The 16,883-nt window shown below is 37.9% G+C and overlaps 1 protein-coding gene across 4 annotated transcripts in view; it reads left to right on the top strand.

The window, feature by feature from the left end:
• CSE1L (chromosome segregation 1 like) overlaps nt 1-16,883 on the top strand; it is a 45,770-nt gene that overhangs the window by 15,321 nt on the left and 13,566 nt on the right. For all 4 annotated transcript variants that reach the window (XM_055301530.1, XM_055301526.1, XM_055301541.1 and 1 more), the window contains 11 exons: nt 1,794-1,936; nt 5,073-5,174; nt 5,253-5,398; nt 6,623-6,713; nt 8,795-8,902; nt 10,912-11,004; nt 13,378-13,545; nt 13,657-13,786; nt 15,088-15,153; nt 15,537-15,739; nt 16,313-16,397. In XM_055301530.1, the coding sequence (XP_055157505.1) occupies nt 1,794-1,936; nt 5,073-5,174; nt 5,253-5,398; nt 6,623-6,713; nt 8,795-8,902; nt 10,912-11,004; nt 13,378-13,545; nt 13,657-13,786; nt 15,088-15,153; nt 15,537-15,739; nt 16,313-16,397 (1,335 nt within the window). The remainder of the gene's footprint in view (nt 1-1,793; nt 1,937-5,072; nt 5,175-5,252; nt 5,399-6,622; nt 6,714-8,794; nt 8,903-10,911; nt 11,005-13,377; nt 13,546-13,656; nt 13,787-15,087; nt 15,154-15,536; nt 15,740-16,312; nt 16,398-16,883) is intronic.

Genomic DNA, 16,883 nt, shown 5'->3' with positions numbered 1-16,883 from the left:
ACATTTTGAGACTCCTTGAGTGTGTAGAAACATGTCCATGTGAATATTCTGTGAGCAAGTTGAAGGAAATGAACACAGAAAGAAATAATTAGACTTAAATTCATCTAATTTCTTTCAGGATACTGATCACAATTTAAAAAAGAAACCTGGTGATCTTTTTTTTTTTCCCCTAAAGATTTATTTATTTATTCACAATAGACATAGAGGGGGGGGGGTGCAGAGACACAGGAGGAGAGAGAAGTAGGCTCCATGCCGGGAGCCCAACGTGGGACTTGATCCCGGGACTCCAGGATCGCGTCCTGGGCCAAAGGCAGGCGCTAAACCGTTGAGCCACCCAGGGATCCCTGAAACCTGGTGATGTATATGGGCTTTCCCCCAGATCATGGATCTAGTGTATTGCTGTGTGTACAGTGCTAACCACTGAGGAAACAAAGCCTTCCAGACTACTACAAAACCATAGTATGTCCCCTCATGAAAAACAGTTTTCAGTTTAGCGCTTCTTAACTTTTAAGAAAGATGTGATGGAAACAAAGCAGGGAAGGTTTGAGGATCTACTTCAAACTCTTGGGACTCAATTCAGAATGAAGAGATATTAAATCATAATGTAGAAAATAATAGATGCTAATGGCAAACTTTTTCAATGAAGCTTGAAAAAGAAATGCTGTAAACCTTCACTGTGTGATCAGTAAACCCTGGAGATTTCTTTTGTAAGATTTATTTATTTATTTATTTATTTATTTATTTATTCATTCATTCATTCATTCATTCATTCATTCATTCATTCATTCATTTATTTATTTTAGAAATAGTGCCTCCAGGGAGAGGGAGGAAGGGCGGAGAATCTCAAGCTGACTTCCTGGTGAGCATGGAGTCTGACACAGGGCTCTATCTCACAACTTGAGATCATGGTCTGAGTCAAAATCAAGAGTTGGTCACTTAACTGACTGAGCCACCCAAGCACCCCAAAACCTAGAAGATTTCTTATCACTAAGTATGGTAGAAGTTGAAAATATGTAAAATCTTTGAATAATTTTTTGCTCATATAGATGCTTAGTTCGAGAAGAAAACTGAGGGCTAGTATGATAGAATAAGGACTGGAGTAAAACTTTTTCAGTGATGAACTCTAGTTGTGTGATCTTAGACAAGTTATCTAACTCGGGCCTTGTTTTAAAATATAATAATATACTTAATGGTAGTAGTGTGACAACTTAATGAAATACTATATGTGAATAAAGAACCAGACACATATGGTTTATAAAAATATATATTAGTATGACTTAACTCGTTTAATTTTCATCACAGTACTATAAAAATATTACTGGCATTACTAAGAATCTTTGTGGAATATGATAAGAGTACAGTCTTCAACTTCACAGTGGTTTGAAGTTTTGACTTTGTTACTGTGAAAGCAACACACTTTCAGTAGAAACCGTACTTCGAATTTTGAGTTTTGATCTTTTTCCTGGGCTAGTGATAGCTAGTACAATGCTGTCTCATGATGCTGGGCAGCAGCAGCCAGCCACAGCTCCCAGTCATGTGATCATAAGGATCAACAACCAATATATTAACAACTATTCTTTACCCATACAGCTTTTCTGGTTTCATTTATAGTCCCATTTAACAGATAAGAAAAGTAAGGGCCAGTAGACCCATGATAGATTCCTTAAGGGAAAATATCCTAATCTTTCAATTTTTTGGTGCTTTTAATCACAGATCTACATAGCTCATTTATATATAAAATAGAAAGATTTGGTTATAATAACAGATTCTCTAACATGGAAATTCTCTTACAGCTGAGAAGTTTCTTGAATCAGTAGAAGGAAATCAGAATTACCCACTATTGCTTTTAACATTGCTGGAAAAGTCCCAGGATAATGTTATCAAAGTGTGTGCCTCAGTAACATTCAAGAACTATATTAAGAGAAACTGGAGAATTGTAAGTATTTCGTGAACATATGGTCTATAGTAACCTGTACGTTTATAATATTTATATATGCAATGCTCCTGAAAAGATTCAGACACAGATTAAAGATAAATTTTTAAAAAATACTTATTTATTCATGAGAGACAGAGAGGAAGAGACATAGAGAGAGAAGCAGTCTGTATGCAGGGAGCCTGATGCGAGATTCAATCCTAGGTCTCTAGGATCACACTCTGGGCCAGAGGCAGACGCCCAACCGCTAAGCCACCCAGGTGGCTAAAGATAAAATTAAATAGAACCCTCCTCAAAATATCAGTAGATGAGATCCAAAAACATATAAAAAGAATTACCATGATGAAGTGGGATTTATCCCAGGGATGCAGGGCTGGTTTAACATTCAATAATCAGTTAATGTAATCCTATTAATAAACTGACAAAAGAAAAATCACATGATCATATTAGAGGGAGAAAAGGCATTTAACAAGATCCTGCATCCATCCATGGTAAAACTCAGTAAACTAGAAATAGAGAACTTTTTTTTTTTTTACAAAAAGATTTATTTGTTTATGAGAGAGAGAGAGAGAGGCAGAGACCCAGGCAAGAGGGAGAAGCAGGTTCCCTGCAGGCAGCCCAATGTGGGACTTGATCCCAGAACTCTGGGATCACGCCCTGAGCCAAAGGCAGATAGATGCTCAACTGCTGAGCCACCCAGGTGTCCCGGGAGAGAACTTTCTTGGCTTAATAAAGACTATTTTCAAAAACCTAGCTAATATCCTGCTTAATGGTGAGAAACCTGAAGCTTTTCCACTAAGATCAGGTAGAAAGCAAGAATGTCCCCTCCAACACTCTTTCTCAGCATTATATAGGAAGTCCTTGCTGATGGAATAAGAGGAAGTAAAAGGTATACAGACTGGGATGCCTGGGTGGCTCAGCGGTTGAGCATCTATCTGCCTTGGCTCCAGGCGTGATCCCCATCCCAGGATCAAGTCCCACATCCTCCCATGTCAGGCTCCTTGCAGGGAGCCTGCTTCTCCCTCTGTCTATGTCTCTGTCTCTCTCTGTGTCTCTCATGAATAAATAAATAAAATCTTTTTTTAAAAAAAGGTATACAGACATGAAGGAAGACCTAAAACTATCTTTGTTCACAGATGACATAGAAATTCTGAAAGACTTGACAAAAATTATAATAAAGATGCTTTCCCAAAGTTCTTGTTTCATTTGAGTTCATATAGACTGCTCGAACTTCCTAACTCAGATTGCTTGAGTGTGATGCTTGGTTTTTGACCTCCATTATGGTTGAATCTAAATGTCAGTTCAATAAATAAATAAATAAATAAACAAATAAACAAATAAACAAATAAACAAATAAACAAATAAACAAATAAATAAATAATAAAGTTAGTTGATTGTCAACTGAAGAGGCATTGTGTGGAAAGACACAGCTCTACTGAATAATTGAAGCAATTTCTTTTGTGGATGGGGAAAAAAATTAAACACAGTAGAAAAACCACATATAAAAATTCTGTAGAATCCAAAATAATTTAGATTTGGAGTTTTTGATAAGGGATATAGAAATATAATCTAATATTAAGGTGAATTACATTGTACTGCAAGTTTAATGACTTGTATAAAATTAAGAAATTAAAGTATTTTTCCTTACTCTAGGACAGTGGTTCTCACTGGGGGGTAATTTTGCCTGCAGAGATTTTTGGAGCCATTTTGATTGTCACAGCTGGAGGTGGGGTGGGGGCAGAGAGTGTTACTGCTAACTAGTGGGTAGAAACCAGGGATGCAGCTGATCATCCTGCAGTGTACAAAACCATTCTCATAACAAAGATATATCTGGCCCAGAATGCCGTAATGCTGAGGTTGAAGAAACCCTGGTTTAAGATAAAGAAAAAAAATTTTTTTCTCAAGTGGTAGTAATAATGAAATTTAGAAAGCATTAAGATTGACAAAATGGTTAGTTTTTCTAAAATGTCAACTTTGAGTCTGCTTAAATATTAGAATTCTTTTGTCTTCATTTTGTGAAAGAATTTAAGAAGTAGTAAATACTGTTTTTTGTTTGTTTTGTTTTTTTATTTATGAGAGACACACAGGCAGAGACGTAGGCAGAGGGAGAAGCAGGCTCTCTGCAGGGAGCCTGATGCGAGACTCAATCCCAGAACCCCAGGATCACAGCCTGAGCCAAAGGCAGACACTCAACCACTGAGTCCCATAAATACTGTTTTTAAGCTTGTGTAGTCAGGTGTTACCTCATGTAGTGAAGAAACAACTGGTAAATTATAGAATGTTGAAAATATCCATTGCTCTACTTGCAGACATGCTAGCCCTCTTCCTCTGTCTTGATTTGTAAAACTAGTGTGATTTCCAGGACCTCTTTGAGTGATGTAGTCCTGGATTCATTTAAACTGGTAATAGTCAAGAAGTTTTCATTGAAAAGACCTCTGACCTAGGGTGGGAATCAGATTGAAGCATCTGAATGTGGGCTAGGCAGCATGGATCTGTAAATATTTTCACCACGTGTTCTGATAAATTTGCCTTTAGAAGTGAGGTTTTTTATTATTGTTAAAGATATTTATCCATTTATGTGGGACAGAGAGCAGTAGAGACATAGGCAGAGGGAGAAGTAGCCTCCCTTTGGGGAACCCAATGTGGAACTTGATCCGAGGACCCACCCACATCACACCCTGAGCCAAAGGTAGATACTCAGCTGCTGAGCCACCATAGAACTGAGGTTCTTAATTGTCATCAGGGAATGTATATTTTTCCGCAGAAGGGTTTATGCTTTCATTTAGATTATTAAGGAATCTGTGGCCCATTCAAATAGAGGGAAGGAGCTGCCTTCTTTTATGTTTTTCTTAGAAAACCAGAAAAGGGGCAGCCTGGGTGGCTCAGCAGTTTAGTGCCGCCTTCGGCCCAGGGCATGGTCCTGGAGACCTGGGATTGAGTCCCGCATCAGCCTCTCTGCATGGAGCCTGCTTCTCCCTCTGCCTGTGTCTCTGCCTCTCTCTCTCTCTCTCTCTCTGTCTGTCTCTCATGAATAAATAAAATCTTAAAAAAAAAAAAAGAAAATGGTTCTCTTTTTTCTATAAACCCATGTGGTCATGGATACGGACTTTGTTATTTGCTCTTGATGTTTTGCTTTTAGGTTGAAGACGAACCAAACAAAATTTGTGAAGCTGACCGAGTAGCCATTAAAGCCAACATAGTGCACTTGATGCTTAGCAGCCCAGAGCAAATTCAGAAGCAGGTAATGGAAGGCTCTACTGTTGAAGGAGGAGGCTTATTTGTGGAACTTCCATGTAATTAATCTTTTTCCTCCCCCCAGTTAAGTGATGCTATTAGCATTATTGGCAGAGAAGATTTCCCTCAGAAATGGCCTGACTTGTTGACAGAAATGGTGAATCGGTTTCAGAGTGGAGATTTCCATGTTATTAATGGAGTCCTTCGTACAGCACATTCTTTATTTAAAAGGTATCAATAAATCTGTACTTTTTTTTTTAATCTATTCATGAGTGACAGGCAGAGACATAGGCAGAGGGAGAAAGAGGCTACCTGTAGGGAGCCTGATGTGGGAGTTGAACCCAAGACCCTGGGTAATGACCTGAGCCAAAAGTAGATGCTCAGCCATTGAGTCACCCAGGCGCCTCAACTTTCTTTTTTTAAAGATTTCATTTAGAGCCTGCATGTTTGGGGGAGGGGCAGAAAAAGCCAGAAGAGAGGATCTCAAGCTGACTCCCAGCTGAGTGGGGAGTCTGACACTGGCTCGATCTCATGGTCCTGAGACCTTGACCTGAGCCAAAATCAAGAGTCAGATGCTTAACTAACTGAGCCACCCAGGTGCCCCTTAGAGATTTTATTTTTAAGTAATCTCTACACCCAACCTGGGGTTTCACTTATGACCCTAAGATCCAAGTGGCACATGTTCCATAGACCAAGCCTGCCATCTATCCTGATAAAGTCATATTGTTAAAATACTTTTTTTCTTTTCTTTTCTTTTCTTTTTTAAGATTTTATTTATTAGAACACAAGCAGAGAGGGGCAGAGGGAGGAGGAGAAGCAGAAGCAGACTCCTGCTCAGGAACACCCTCCCACCACCCACCTTGGGGCTCCATCCTAGGACTCTAGGATCATGACCTGAGCTAAAGGCAGATGCTTAACCAACTGAGCCACCCAGGAACCCCAAAATTCTTTTTTTCAAATGCTTTTGCTTATATAAACAGTTGTATTTTTGTGACTACTGTCCTTCCTTTGAATTTGATAATTTTATTTTATTTTTATTTATCTTTTTTTAAAGATTTTATTTATTCATGAGAGACAGAGAGAGGCAGAGACACAGGCAGAGGGAGAAGCAGGCTCCATGCAGGGAGCCTGATGTGGGACTCGATCCCGGGACTTCAGGATCATGCCTTAGGCCGAAGGCCGGTGCTAAACTGCTGAGCCACCCAGGAATCCCTGAATTTGGTAATTTTAGAGTAGGAGATAAGCTTTTCAGTACATTATGTTTAAGTGGGATGTTTATTTCATGTAGCCCTATTATCTGTGAAGTAACCTAGTCTTAATAAATTGCTTGATTGCTTTAAAAAGAAAACGAAGAATTCCCTTTAAATTTCAGGATGCTGTCTAGCCATGGGTTTTCTCTTACCTTTCCTTGAAAACCTAAAGTTTAAATTTACCTATTTTACCCTAATTTTTTAGGTATCGCCATGAATTTAAGTCAAACGAGTTGTGGACTGAAATTAAACTTGTTCTGGATGCCTTTGCTTTGCCTTTGACTAATCTATTTAAGGTAATGGAATAATACGTGATATTTTTAAGTTCGTATTTTAAATGCTTAATTATTTGTATAAATTTTAAGAATGCTTTGAAAGTCTATTTGATAGGTAATATTTAGAAGCAATGTTGCTTTTGAAAAATTCCAAAGCTACACAAAAAATAGACAAGATGATCTAGTGAACCCCTATGTATCTATTTCATAAGTTTAATGGTATTACTGACTTCTTCCCTTCTGCTCATTTTGTAGCAGTGTTTAGGAAGCAAATCCCAGGCATTATAATATAATATTTCACTCCCCATTTTGATATGACTAGGTAGTTTAATTATATATTTGTACATCCTCTTGTAGTGCATAGGCTACTTTTCTAAACATTGTTCTTTTTTTTTTAATATTTTTATTTATTTATGATAGTCACAGAGAGAGAGAGAGAGAGAGAGGCAGAGACACGGGCAGAAGGAGAAGCAGGCTCCATGTACCTGGAGCCTGACGTGGGATTCGATCCCGGGTCTCCAGGATCGCGCCCTGGGCCAAAGGCAGGCGCCAAACCGCTGCGCCACCCAGGGATCCCCTAAACATTGTTCTTAATCTCTGTGAGAATTCTATAAGATTGAAAGAAATAGTTTTTTTTTTTTAACAAAATTTTTTTTTTTAATTTATATTTATTTATGATAGTCACAGAGGAGAGAGAGAGAGGCAGAGACACAGGCAGAGGGAGAAGCAGGCTCCATGCACCGGGAGCCCGATGTGGGATTCGATCCCGGGTCTCCAGGATTGCGCCCTGGGCCAAAGGCAGGCGCCAGACCGCTGCGCCACCCAGGGATCCCCGAAATAGTTTTTTTGTTTGTTTTTGTTTTTTTTACATAATCTCTACCATCCATAGCGTTTGAATTTATAACCCTGAGATTAAGAGTCATATGCTCCACTGACAGAACCAGCCAGGTGCCACCTCCCTATCCCCCATTCTTTTTTGGAAGTTTTTCTTTTTAAGTGATCTCTGCACCTAATGTGGGGCTCAACCGCTGAGCCACGCAGGTGTACCAAAGAGATACTTAACCTCTTTTTTCCAGATAAAGAAGGTTGAATATCACATATCTAATAAAAAAAGGGAGCCAAGCTTCAAACCTAGTTTTGCTAACTCTGGAAAAGCTGCTCATTTCCTATTTTCAAAAAGGAAAATTGTGTGATATTCACAACTTTATAAGTTGTAGAGTATGCACAGGATTTTTCATGGTTAAGATATCTTACTGATGGTACATTTTTATCCAAAATAAAATTGGACAAAATGTAATCAATATTTTCCACCTATTGGGTTGGTAAAGATTTTTAATGTTTTTTACTGATGTTAAAAGTGTTACCCAGAGTGCAATGAAATGAACACTATGGTGTCCTGTCCATTGGATTATAAATGGTACTGTCTGGAGTTTGACATTTTATTAAGTAAACCTTAATATTCCTATTTCTTAATTTTAGGATATAGGAAGTACTACATTAGTTAAATGTCTTTTTACATAGTGCACAAAGTATTGGACCTTTCATGTGTATTTCTTCATGCTCATTTTTTGAGGCAGACATTATTTTCAGATTATACATGAGGAAATTGGGGCCCAGTAAAATAACTTGCTTAAAGTAATTTATGAGCAGCAGAGTCTGGATTATATCTAGGTCTATCTGGTTTGCAAATTCAGTGCTCATAGCATGCCGATCTGCTTTTGTAATACACTTGTAGAAACAGTGTGAAAATTAGAAGTGCATAGTTTTATAGATAAGCCTGTTTATTGCAGTTAGAATGACAGATGATTGGAAACAACTTAGATGCCAGGGGAATTAATCAGAGCATGTAAAGACAGTTTTATAACATACTTATACACACAAAGAGTAGAAGAATCTAGTCCAGATATTAACATTGGACTATTAGTAGTACTATTAATGGATAAATAAAAAATATATACTGTTGTGACATATTTTTCAGAATCTCTTAAATAAATGTATACTACTATTTAAAAGTCAGATTTTGGAGAGGATGTAAGTAGTCCCAGCCGATTTCACTAAAGTTTACAGTATACTAAAACCATGTCCCTAAATTCCTTTCCAAGGCCACCATTGAACTCTGCAGTACCCATGCAAATGACGCCTCTGCCCTAAGGATCCTTTTTTCTTCCCTGATCCTTATCTCAAAATTGTTCTACAGTTTAAACTTTCAGGTAAGTTTTGTTATATTCCTTGCTTTTGATTCTTTGATGTCAGATATACAGGTTTTCAATTAATAAAGACTTCTTTGCCAGCATTGATTTTTCTGAAAGAAATTAGTTTTTGAGAAGAAATTCGTTTTTATCTGTTTCCTCACCCCACCCCCACATTCTTGGTCTACAAGTAATGTTCTACTTTATAGTTGTTCCTAGAGATATGTCTAGAATATTTCATGGGGAAAGGTAGCAGTTTCTTAAAGTCTGATAACTTAGAGGACTCTGCTTCCTAAATTACTGAATTGGAGAGTCACCTCATACACTATATTAATTAATTAGTTTTTAAAGATTTTATCTATTCATGAGAATACACACAGAAGGAGAGAGAGAGAGAGGCAGAGACACAGGCAGAGGTAGAAGCAGGCTCCCTGCAGGGAGCCTGACATAGGACTCGATCCTGGGTCTCCAGGATCATGTCCTGGGCTGAAGTCGGCGCTCAACCGCTGAGCCACCCGGGCTGCCCCTGTACACTATATTATTGAAGACATTGAGAGATCCTAGTGTCAGACCTTTCTCTTTTGTTCATTTAAGTGGGTATTAACACCAAGAGAACAGTGGTTTGTTTTTTTTTTTAAGATTTTATTTATTCACGAGAGACACAGAGACAAAGGCAGAGACAAAGGCAGAGGGAGAATCAGGCTCCATGCAGGGAGCCCGATGTGGGACTCGATCCTGGGTCTCCATGATTACACCCTGGACTGAAGGAGGCGCCAAACTGCTGAGCCACTGGGGCTGCCTAAGAGTAGTGTTTTGGTTAGAGATCTCTGGCTAACTTATACAAAAAGGCTTTTGTTGGAGGCATGGGAGACAACGCTGAAGAACCAGGTTTTGGAAGGTATAAGAACCAGTGGCATTTCAGAGGAAACAGCTATACACTTCTAGTAGAAAATGCCTTGTCGGTGTCTTGCTACTGAGATAGTGGCATTCTTTTTGTTCTTGAAACATTACTTTAAGATTCAGGGCTTTGGGAATGAGAAGAGAGGTCTTAATGGTGCAAATTCCTCTACTGAGATGCACAGTCTGGTCTTTCATTGCCTGTAGCCGGGCCTAACTACCTGGACTTTTGCTTCATAACATGACAGCATTCACAGTAGTAGGAAGAGCATTCTCCAATAGAAATAGATAAAATAGGAGATGAACAGGCCAAATTGGTATCAGTGGTCAGCTGGACACCAGTTTGAGAAATTTTTACTTAAAGGATACCACTGTTTTTGTTTACACTTTCTTTTGAATTCTACTTCCTAGAAATCAGGTAAAATGAGGCTCTTAATAGTTTACTAGGCATAGTCCAAGAAACCAAAGAAAGTAGGCATAATCTTTACCCTTGGGGGACATATCCCTCATTAAAAAGGCAGGATTCTGTCCCAGGAAACCAGTAGCTTTATAAGACCATAAGTTTGAATTGATGGTCATCTTACAGTAAATGTTATAGTTCAGAAAGGAAAAGGAAGGTACTTGTAAGCACTTGAGTTTTTGTAAGGAAAGGCTTCATATAGTCTTAGCTGGACCTTGAAAGAATAAGTGAATTTAGATTGGAACAGGAAATGGGTGGCATCACTTGTAGTTGAAAGTGTATAAACCAAAGACACAATGGTTTATTCAGTTGCCAGACCCAGCTGGAATAGAGAATTCTTTTTTTTTTTTTTTATGATAGTCACAGAGAGAGAGAGAGAGAGAGAGAGAGAGGCAGAGAGGCAGAGACATAGGCAGAGGGAGAAGCAGGCTCCATGCACCAGGAGCCCGATGTGGGATTCGATCCCGGGTCTCCAGGATCGCGCCCTGGGCCAAAGGCAGGCGCCAAACTGCTGCGCCACCCAGGGATCCCTGGAATAGAGAATTCTTACCTAAATAGTTAAGGTGTAGCTCAGGCTGAAGAGTATGGACTTGAGACTATTGGGATGGGGGCACAACTTACTAAAATAACACTGATTTTAATCAGAAGTTTCAAGTCAATGTTTATTCTTTAGGACCTCCCTGAATTTTTTGAAGATAATATGGAAACTTGGATGAACAATTTTCATACCCTCTTGACATTAGATAATAAGCTTCTACAAACTGATGTAAGTATTTAAAAATGTTTCACAAGTAGCACTATTTTTATGAATTATTTGAAGTATATTAGATTTTGATTATATCTCAGTTTTTAAGCGTAAAGTTAAGAGTACCCTCTGAAAACCTTAGAATATAATTAGACTTCAGAAAATGAAATAGTTATTTGAGAGCATACATTTTATTTATTTATTTATATATTATTATTGTTTTTTAAGATTTTATTTATTTATTCATGAGAGACACAGACAGAAAGAGAGGCAGAGACACAGGCAGAGGGAGAAGCAGGCTCCATGCAGGAAGCCTGATGGGGGAATTGATCCCGGGTCTCCAGGATCAGGCCCTGGACTGAAGGTGGCGCTAAACCGCGGAGCCACCAGGGCTGCCCAAAATGACCCACTGCTTTTTGTTTTTTTAAAGACATTATTTATTTATTCATGACACACACAGAGGTCGAGACACAGGCAGAGGGAGAAGCAGGCTCCATACAGGGAGCCTGACATGGGACTCTATCCTGGGTCTCCAGGATCAGGCTTTGGGCTGAAGGCAGCGCTAAACTGCTGAGCCACCCGGGCTGCCCTATCTATCTATCTATCTATCTATCTATCTATCTATCTATCTATCTATTTATTTATGATAGTCACAGAGAGAGAGAGAGAGGCAGAGAGAGAGAGGCAGAGACAGGCAGAGGGAGAAGCAGGCTCCATGCACCGGGAGCCCGATATGGGATTCGATCCTGGGTCTCCAGGATCGCGCCCTGGGCCAAAGGCAGGCGCCAAACCGCTGCGCCACCCAGGGATCCCATATTTATTTATTTTTTAAGTAAACTCTGTGCCCAACATGGAGCTCAAACTCGGGACCCAGTGATCAAGAGTTGTATGTACTACTGAACATTTAAATTTTAGTTCCTAAAATTTTTTTTTTACTCTTGCACTGTTAATAGGTAGAATGTAAGAATACAAGTAATATTTGATTATGTGGGAATGTTCTATATTTGTTATTTTTAGCACACAGAATTAACTCTTATTGTGGGTCTGGCATGGGTAAATTCACAATTTATAGAGAAGGCTATTTCATTACATGATGAAAAGTAAAGCCTCAGAGCATTCACACTGTGAACATTTTATGAAATAGAAAGCTATCATTGAAGATATTAAGAAAACTTAAACCTTTGTAACAATAGCCTCTTAAAAAAGTGCAGCATGGGAACGTGGGGATATTATGAAGGTTTGTAATGTGTTAAAGTTTCTGGTCTGGGTTTTGTAACAATATGTACTTTTCAGCATAGCACTTTGTGTTGTCATTTGCTTGTTTATTAATAGGTCTGTGATCTATCTTTTACAAGAAACAAAAAACATTCAAAGCAAAATAGTAAGCTTCAGTTTCAATAGGAATAGGTGATTCAAATCAGTTTTGGGGGGTAGGGTGCAGAGAGAATCATTTCTGTGGGTGTACAGCAAATATCTGGGAGATTTACTCACTAAAAAGCAACAACAACAAAAAAAGATATGGCTCCCATGTAATAATTCTTTCAGGCCAGTAGGAAAAAAAATGACCCCCTCAGAAAACAGAGCTTGTTAACATCTAAAGGAAATTTTTCACCTGGGATTCCTACACGGAGGTGTTTGCCCATTTAACTGGGTGTATACAACTTGACGTTCTCTCCCTGTATAGCATCCCTTACATTTATGCCTCGAGGAGCCAACCATCTATTACTCTTTTAAATTTGAGTTCTTTAACACATAGTACAGCTCAAAATGTGTTTATGGATTACCGTTACAGTAGAAATCATTATATAAATGACTCCCATGGTTTTTTTTTTATTTTTTATTTTTATTTTTTTTTAAAGATTTTATTTGTTTATTCCTGAGAGACACACAGGCTACCTATTTTTTTTACTTAAAAAAATAGGTAGCAGGCTTGCAGACCACAAGTTTGACCCCTAAATTAGATTACTGTTAAATATTTTATAACCAGAATATTGTTGGTGAGAATCGTATAGTAATATTACTTTATCTTAATATATTTAAAATGAGAACCTTTTGGGGGGAATAGCAAGACCATATAGCTGACCATGTTGCAAAGGAAAGTGTGATATGGCCTTTATCATTCAGGTTTCTCTAGGAATATATTACTTTCAATTGAATATGTAAATATTTCATAATTCAACCAGAAGAAAAGACTCTATTTAACTTGAAAACTTTGAGAGCTCCTCTCTGTGATTTCATTTGTTATTTATTCGAAAGATTGAATACATTGGCAGTGGCACAGATGTAGGTTACAATACTAGGTTAAATTTTTAGTTTCAGGAATTAGAGCTATTCTCTGTATTTATGGTAATGTTAAAGTTTTATATTTGAGTTTTCTGTTTTTTCTTACGTGAGGATGAAGAGGAAGCAGGCTTATTGGAACTCTTAAAATCCCAGATTTGTGATAATGCTGCACTCTATGCACAGAAGTATGATGAAGAATTTCAGCTGTACCTGCCGCGTTTTGTCACAGCCATCTGGAATTTACTAGTTACAACTGGTCAAGAGGTTAAATATGACTTGGTAAGATGATGGTAGAGACAAGTAATTAAGACATTCCTTCCTTACTCCCCCGTGAAATAATTGATTCTATTTTACCCTTAAAAATATGCCTATTTTTGTGTTTTATTCCAGTTAGTAAGTAATGCAATTCAGTTTCTGGCTTCAGTTTGTGAGAGACCTCACTATAAGAATCTGTTTGAGGACCAGAACACTCTGACAAGTATCTGTGAGAAGGTTATTGTGCCTAACATGGAATTTAGAGGTAATTATGGCCAAGTCTAAATAAAACCTTTTCAGGACATTGAAGGCTTGGTTGTTTTTGTTTTTGTTTTTTTAAGATTTTATTTATTTATTCATGAGAGACACACAGAGAGGCAGAGACACAGGGAGAAGGAGAAGCAGGCTCCATGCAGGGAGCCCGATGTGGAACTCAGTCCCAGATCTCCAGGAACAGGCCCTGGGCTGAAGGCGGCACTAAACCGCTGAGCCACTCAGGCTGCCCAAGCTTGGTTTTTTTAAAGCATATGTTGGGGGGGGAAATATGTTAGTATGAAATTATTGTTAAGTTTGCTCCCTGTTGCTTTCTTATAATATATTCGTATAATTTTTTATTGCTAATTAAAACTCCTATAAGTTGCTTGTCTATTTTTAAGACCAAGAGAAGGGAAAAAAGTGTGGTGTAAAAAACGTTTGTGAGCATTGCTGTGATGAGCTTTGTTTTATAATGTAGAGAGTCTTTCACAGAAATATTGAAAAAAACTAAAAAAGTTCCTATTGAGAAGAAAGTAAACCATCCAGGATCTCAGCTTAAGAAGGAATTTGATTTTGTTTTATTTAGTGTTTCAACAAGGCAAATAGCTGTTTTCACAGTTGAGCGTGGAAGTGATTAATAGCTTTTAAATGTAGACCTGAAGCCCACTTAGTTTCTGATTAAGGTTAAGAGAGTCCTAAGACTCTATATTTGTATACAAGCTGTCTTTCCTTCTTACAGCTGGGAAGAGCAGGTAGTAAATGTGGAAGGAATTGTGTTTTATGTCAAAACAATCATTAGATCAGCGATTCTTACATTATCGGGAACCAAAAGAGGAATAAGGGACAGTGTAATGTGAGGTTTTATTTCCTTTTGTGTTTTTATAAAACTGTAAAGGACAGATCTTTATTTTGGTGTTGCCCCTCCTACTTTTTTTGGTGTTGAAATGACTCATAAGACTTAATGGTGATTATAGTTAGGGTTTGTTTTTTTGTAATGTCCTTATCTAGGAGAATAAAAAATTGGTGTCCCAGGTTGGGCCCCAACATTCAACTTTTTGAAGTTGGTAAAGTCCAATTGTGGGGACACTATCATATTAGAAGTCAGCTGTGTGAATTGTCTATTATTAACCTTTGAAGGTGGCGTTTGCTACTCTTAAATAATGATGAAGAGTATATGAGGTAGTCTTGGAAATGAACACTTTGTTGGAAAACATGGCAGTCCTACTTGTCTTCTGCATACTCAACTGTGAAAGTATAATGACTTGTCCATGTCTTTTGAGGAGTTATTTGAAGTGCCATCTCTCTTTGTAGCTGCTGATGAAGAAGCCTTTGAAGACAATTCTGAGGAGTACATAAGAAGAGATTTGGAAGGATCTGGTATGTATTTTGGTTTTTAACTTAGTCTGATGGCAAGGCACTGTTGAAGTGGCTCTTTCAGGTCAGGAGGAATGAGAGGGCATGTTTGTTGTCTCAACCACCTTTCCTGCTCTGACTTGTACACAGTAAAGAGCAGGCTCCTGTCTGAGCCTGGGCATAGTATCCAACATTGGATCATCTGCCTTCTCTTTTTTATGTGCTTAGTGTTTATTACTATAATCTCTTTAGTTACATTCCCATTTCATTTTTCTTATGAACAAAAGAATGTTCTTATTATTGATGTTAATTTAAGAGCAATCAGATGACAATTTGTTCTCTTATAATCTCGATCTGTTGGTTGGTGGTTTCTTTCTCCTATGATATCTTTCCCTTTGATTTTATAGATATTGATACTAGACGCAGGGCTGCTTGTGATCTAGTTCGAGGATTGTGCAAGTTTTTTGAGGGACCCGTGACGGGAATCTTCTCTGGTTATGTTAATTCCATGCTGCAGGAATATGCAAAAAACCCATCTGTCAACTGGAAACACAAAGATGCAGCCATTTACCTAGTGACATCTTTAGCATCAAAAGCCCAAACACAGAAGGTGAATCTTTTCAATATAGTTTTGTTTCTGAAATAGACTTGGGGTGGTAAACACAGAAATCATAAAGAATTATACGTTTCTAATGATACAGCTCACTCTCCTAGATAACCTATTTAGTTCTGAATAGAATTCATATAGTCTACCAAGATGACTTTACGTTGCTATAGTAAGTACTTAATTTTCTTATGGACAGAAAACTGATGGATACTACACTTGTTCTCTTAGCTGAGACCCAGTGTATAAAATGTGCAAAATTTAAATATAGTTTTTTAGGGAGGTGTATTTATTTTTTATTAAAATAGTCTTTTTTTAAGCAGTTTGTGATTTGAAGTGTTCATCTCTGTTTGTAACCTGTTTTGGGGATGGGGGAGAGGGATGGAGAGACACTTAAGCAGGCTCCAGACCTCACCATCCCAAGACCATGCCCTGAGGCGAAATCGAGTCAGACACTGAACTGACTGAGCCACCCAGGCACCTCTGTAACCTATTTTTTAAAAATTGCCTAAATTTCTTATGTGATAGATGTGTACAGGTCTTCATGTTATCTTACCCTATTAAAATTTTGTTTTTCAGCATGGAATTACACAAGCAAATGAACTTGTAAACCTGACTGAGTTCTTTGTGAATCATATTCTTCCTGATTTAAAATCTGCTAATGGTAAGTTTGTGAAAAAATTTTTATGCTATATACAACAATTTATACTTGAGGGTTTTTGTTTTTAAGTAATTTTTGCACCCAATGTGGGGCTCAGACTCACAACCCTCAACATCAAGATTCACATATTCTACTGACTGAGCCAGCCAGGTGCCCCTGCACTGTTATTTTAGACTGCAAAATAAGTAACATTATGGCAAAAGTCATGGGGACTGTACATCATCAGGATACTCAGGAAATTGGCCTCTTCCCTTGTTGCAGTTATTTCTTTTATTGAATAAAATCTCAGATGCTTTCCCCAGATCTTGCCTAGTTGAAATAAACTTTCTCTAAAGATAATTGCTTGTGTAGAAGGAAAATAGAAACAACTAAGATGGAACTGTAGCTCAGCTTTGTTATGCTGATGCATAATCTAGAAATTATACTTGTTTTCTTGCCCTTCTCATTTGAAAAATATTAAAAGTTGAAATAAATTTAAAGTACTTCAAA

Source organism: Nyctereutes procyonoides, unplaced genomic scaffold (assembly GCF_905146905.1).
Source record: "Nyctereutes procyonoides isolate TBG_1078 unplaced genomic scaffold, NYPRO_anot_genome, whole genome shotgun sequence".
Taxonomy (NCBI): Eukaryota; Metazoa; Chordata; class Mammalia; order Carnivora; family Canidae; genus Nyctereutes; species Nyctereutes procyonoides.
Note: the sequence above shows the minus strand (reverse complement) of the source record. Positions and strands in the feature narration are given on the sequence as shown.